The 5018-nt window shown below is 53.2% G+C and overlaps 1 protein-coding gene across 1 annotated transcript in view; it reads right to left on the reverse strand.

Annotated features, from left to right (window-relative positions):
• DNAH10 (dynein axonemal heavy chain 10) overlaps window positions 1-4973 on the reverse strand; it is a 126154-nt gene extending 121181 nt beyond the window's left edge. Inside the window, exons 1-3 of the mRNA XM_006149228.2 lie at window positions 4752-4973; window positions 2386-2472; window positions 406-503 (exon numbers count right to left, since the gene is read on the reverse strand). Of these exons, the coding sequence (XP_006149290.1) occupies window positions 406-503; window positions 2386-2472; window positions 4752-4965 (399 nt within the window). The 5' untranslated portion in view covers window positions 4966-4973. The remainder of the gene's footprint in view (window positions 1-405; window positions 504-2385; window positions 2473-4751) is intronic.
• Between the last annotated feature and the right edge of the window lie 45 nt (window positions 4974-5018).

Below are 5018 nucleotides of genomic sequence, written 5' to 3' on the forward strand. Positions count from 1 at the left end.
AGCCCTGGACCTCATTCCTGACGACGCAGCCACAGCCTTACATGGGCCATGCACGATGCGTGTTGTCACGTGGAGTTGCAGGTGGGATTAAGCCCCCCCACCCCACAGAAGAGGACAGCGAGATGCTCATGCTTTTCTCCTGGGCTCGGCCCTGTGCACCTTTTCCTTTGCTGACACTAATCTGCATCTTTCACTGTGATTAACTGTAACCAGGAGTGTCACAGCTTTTCTGGGGCCCGTGGGTCCTTCTGGCCAATCACTGAACCTCAGGCACAGGCGGCCCCCAGGGGGGTCTACCATGTCCACTCCCGTGTGACAGGTTTCCGGGATGGACTGTTTACCCTGACTCGTCAGAGGGGACTCGCGTCCATTACCACGGTGCTGAGGACAGGGAATCAGGCATACCTTGGAGGGCTTTTCCAAAATGTCACTGGCCCCGTCTTCATTCTCTATGCTGGTCAAAGACTGAGCTATGGAATTGCTTCCCAGCTGCAAATTCTTAGCTGCAAAAGAGTACTCATTGTACAAGATGAGATCGCCAGAAAATTAGGTCTCCTGTCTCGAGACCAGGCCCATGCTTGGTACAGCACCAGGTGTCATCCAACAGGCCGGTCAGCAAAACCCGTTTCATAAATAAGTTACTGTGTAGCCTTGACTTACACCACATTGGGGAGAGCAGGCTGGCCAAAGCTGCGGTGGACCGTGGCATGGAGACACGGGGGGGGGGGGGCTGATTCTGTCTCTTTCTCTTTCATGGAAGAAATGCATAAATAAACTTAAAAATACATGACAGCATGGGGAAGATCCTGGCAGAGCAAACATGGCTAGCACCACTCGGAAATCCTTCAAATGGTGCCTTTTATGTCATGGACTTTTCACCACAAAAAGAAACCCAAAACACTCTTAAATACTGATTTGGAAGTAACCATTTTCCTTTGAGATATTTTTGCTATAGGGTGCATATACTCACCAGAAGGAGAGAGACAGAAAGTGAGAAATCACCCCCCGGGGGGCTGGCGATGCCACAATGCCTTCTCCTCCATTCTCCTCTCAGGATTTTGGGCACACACACACACCTGCACCCAGAGTGTGTTAAGCCACCGAGTCCGGGACTCGAACCACAGTCAATTACATGGGGGTCGAGAAATATAACCATTACACCATCTGCTGATCCCAGAAGTAACATTAGTTTAATTTGTGAGGAAGAACTTCCCTGACCTCCCACCTGGATCTCTTCTGTCCATGAATTTCCTGCTCCTGAACACACTGTGTCTCCTGAGGCGGCCTTCAGTAACTGCTGCCGGGTCGAGAACCTCCGTCCTACCCAAATCCAGCCTAGGCGAGCCTTAAGAAGAACGTCCATCCTTTATTTGTAAACTCATGTTCCCCTCTCCCTGGCCTTTACTACATGAAAGAACTACATTCTGGTTAAAATAAATTTCCTAAAATAACAGATGACTGTAAAGAAGTCACTACTGGGGACCAGCACAGGGCATAGCGGTTACATCCTGGACTCCCACGTAGTAGACTGCTGTCTGAGTCCCAGACACGGTGGCTTAAAACTCACACCGGGCGCGTGTGCGTGCGTGCCCAAGATCCCGAGAGGAGAATGGCGGAGAAGGGATTGTGGTATGGCCATCTCCCCTGGAGGTGATTTTTTGCTTTCTGTCTGTCTTTGTCTCTCCAGCGAGCATAGGTGCCCTATAGCAAAATTCTCTCTTAAAAAAGGTTGTGGGCCCCAGCCGTTAGCGTGATGGCTATGTCACTGGACTCCCATGTAATTAATTGACTGTGGTTTGAGTCCCAGACCCGGTGGCTTAAACTCATGCCAGACGCCTGTGCGTATGTGCCCAAGATCCCAAGAGGAGAATGGAGGAGAAGTGATTGCAGCACGGCCATCCTCCCAGGGGGTGGGGGGGGTTCTCGCTTTCTGTCTCTCTGTCTCTCTCTGTCTGGCAAGCGCATGCGCCAAATAGCAAAAACCTCTCCAAAAAACAACAACAACAAAAAAGGCTGTGCCTCGCAGCGTGTCTGAGAGCAATGGCGTCTGCAGTCTGTGCCGCAGAAGCCCTCTCTACACAATAGGAGTGCGGTGTGCGCCCTTCAAGGAGCTGACCAGGGCACTGACCCACCCGATGAGGATGGGTGTGTTGTGGTTTGGTTTAATTTTTTAAGTTTCTTTCTTTCTTCCAGAGAGATAGAGACAGAGACAGAGACCCCAGTGGGGCCTTCACGCTGCGGTCCACGCCCAGCCCCAGCACAACGCAGCAGGTTCCCTTTGGCCCTCACAGTGAGCAGCAGCGGAAGCTGATGCTGGTGAACACCTCCCTCCAGGTGAAGGCCTGCACCATTCTGCCCTCCCTGGCGCCCTTCCCCATAGCGCACCTGGTACTTTCGGCACGGATTCCACGTTTTGAGAATCAGTGTCTTCGTCTTCGTCGTCCTCTTCGGACAGAACAGCTGTCTCACCATCTTTGTAGCCACATAAATGGAAAGAACATACAACTTGTAATTTTTCACTGCACAAAACATCTGATATCTTTGTGTTTGTGGGGCAGAGGGTTGGGATGCAGCCCACGGAGGCCCATGCCTCTTATGGGGATGCTGTCCCCTGATGGGACAGCAAAGGAAGGCTTGTGCAAATTCTGCCGAGACAGGAAGGGTACAAGAACGGTCACAGTTGCCAGCAGTCCAGAAGAAATACGAATGGCCAGCAAGCAGGAAAAAAAAAGAGACTCGGGGCCAGCAGGTGCATGGTGGCTACAGCCCTGGACTCCCACACGGTCAACTACAGTTCAAGTCCTGGACCCAGCGGCTTGACAATCACTCCAGGTGCTTGTGCATGTGTGCCCCAAATCCACAGAGGAGCATACAGGAGAGGGAGCTGCGGCATGACCATGCGCCGAGGGTGGTTTCTCGCTTTCTCTCACTCTGCTTCTCTCTGCTGAGTGCGCGCACCCTGTGGGGTGGGGGTGGGGGCTTCACAGCAGCACAACATTGTGAATGCACCTGATAACGCTGAACTGTGCAGTGAAGATCCTACGATGGCAAACTGTATGTTAGGTGTATGCCGAGGAGGCTCAGCACTAATAACCGCGTAAATGTCAGTGACTCTTCATCTGGAGGATTGGCAAAATTACAAAGGCAGCCAGGGCCCAGTGCTGGAGAGACTGCGGGGACACAAGCATCTCGCCCACCCTCGCCGGGAGGTGGGCTGGCAGGGCACACACGCGTTAGATCAGCAATTCCACTTTTGGGGGTCCGTCCTCCAGCAAGGCACAAAATGAGCAAAGCCGGACGGGCAGCGTTATGCTAAATGTCCATTAGGGAACGAGTAAATACCGTATGGCACACCTATGGGCTTCGAGTCTGTAAGGTTAGATAAACCTAAAGGTACTGACGTGAGAAACTCCGAGATACGTGTGTGGAAGGGATAAATCACAGAATAATGAGTTGTATGATCTTATGATTTTACGAACTATATACATATCCATACATTAGCAGAAGATAGGCTAAGTCTCCTTTATCTGAAATGCTTGGAACCAGAAGTGTTTCATATTTGGGTTTTTTTCGGGGGAGGGATTTGGAATGTTTGCATATATATCATGAGATACCTTGTGGATGGGACCCCAAGCCTAAATACAAAATTCGGTTTGTTTCACATACACCTTCAATGTGCTCCACACTGCCTCCCATGAGGACTCTTGTTTGTAGGTCTCCCTTGTCTGTCCTGCTCCCTCCTCTGTGTCCTTGGACCTATCCGATGGGCTGGAGGAGCCATTGGGCTGGGACCCACCTCCAGAGGGTTCTGGCCTCCCCGTCACTGTTGCTTTTTAAAGTTTTAGATGCTAATTGGTTACAAGTAAACCGTTCAAATCCATTGCAATCTATTTAAGCCTTGTTCGGGCATACTTCACTGTTTTTGTTTATGTATGTATGTATGTATGTATGTATGTTCAGGCTTTTGTCACAGGGTGAGTGCACTCACCAGAGACAGGAGGAAAGCGAGAAATCACCCCTGGGGGCGGGGGGGGGTGGCCACACCACAGTCCCTTCTCCTCCATTCTCCTGGGACCTTGGGCACACATGCACACGCGCCCAGTGCGGTTCAATTTGAACCGTGGTCAGCTATGTGGGAGTCCAGCACCTTAGGCACTCTGCCACCTGCTGGCCCCATACTTCACTTTCTTTTAAGAGGTTTTTGCCTTAGGATGTGTGTGCTCCCCAGAGACAGACACAGTGAAAGGGAAAGTGGGAAATCCCCCCAGGGGGGGGGGTGGCCATGCTGCAATCCCTCCTCCATTCTCCTCTCTGGACCTTGGCACCCATGCACATGTACCCTGGGGAGATCTTCAAGCGACCCTTCCGGACTCGAACGGTGCTGAGTCGTGTGGGAGCCCAGATACATCAGGACATAACCACTAGACTCCCACGCACTTCACTTTTCAGCCCTCCGAAACAGCAAGAGGTGCCTCTGACCCTGAGCTGTCCCTGCCAGGGAGAGGGCGGCCCACGTGCACCCGGCCAGAACCATCCTGTGTTCAGCCTGTGTTACAGACCCAGAAGTGACCCTGGGCCAGCTCCTTACCCCTCTGGTGCCAGGCTGCCCATCAGTAAGACGGGAAGGGTGATACACTGGTCTCGTGGGGCTAATTACTTGCACACTGCCTGGGACTGAGTGAGGGCCGGGAGGTGTCCTTCCCTCCTGCCTCTCCCGGGGGGCCCAGGGCCGGGCGAGGGCAGCGGCTCACCGATCTCCAGTTCCACCTCCTCGGGCACCACGGTGCGGTAGAAGAAGAGCGTGGAGGCGCCCTCCTCCTCGGTGGTCTGGTTGAGGAAGTGCAGGATGTGGTCCTCGGCCTCGCCGTCGTCGCGGCTCAAGAGCTCCTCGAAGAGCTGGGGGTCGGTGAGGCCGAAGGCGGCGTACACGCGGTCGCGCATCCACAGCACCCGCAGGTCGTCCATGGCGCGGACTGCAGGGACTCAGGCGGGCGTCCTTGGCAACGGCGCCCCTAGTA

Source organism: Tupaia chinensis, unplaced genomic scaffold, assembly GCF_000334495.1.
Source record: "Tupaia chinensis unplaced genomic scaffold, TupChi_1.0 Scaffold000258_1, whole genome shotgun sequence".
Classification (NCBI taxonomy): domain Eukaryota; kingdom Metazoa; phylum Chordata; class Mammalia; order Scandentia; family Tupaiidae; genus Tupaia; species Tupaia belangeri.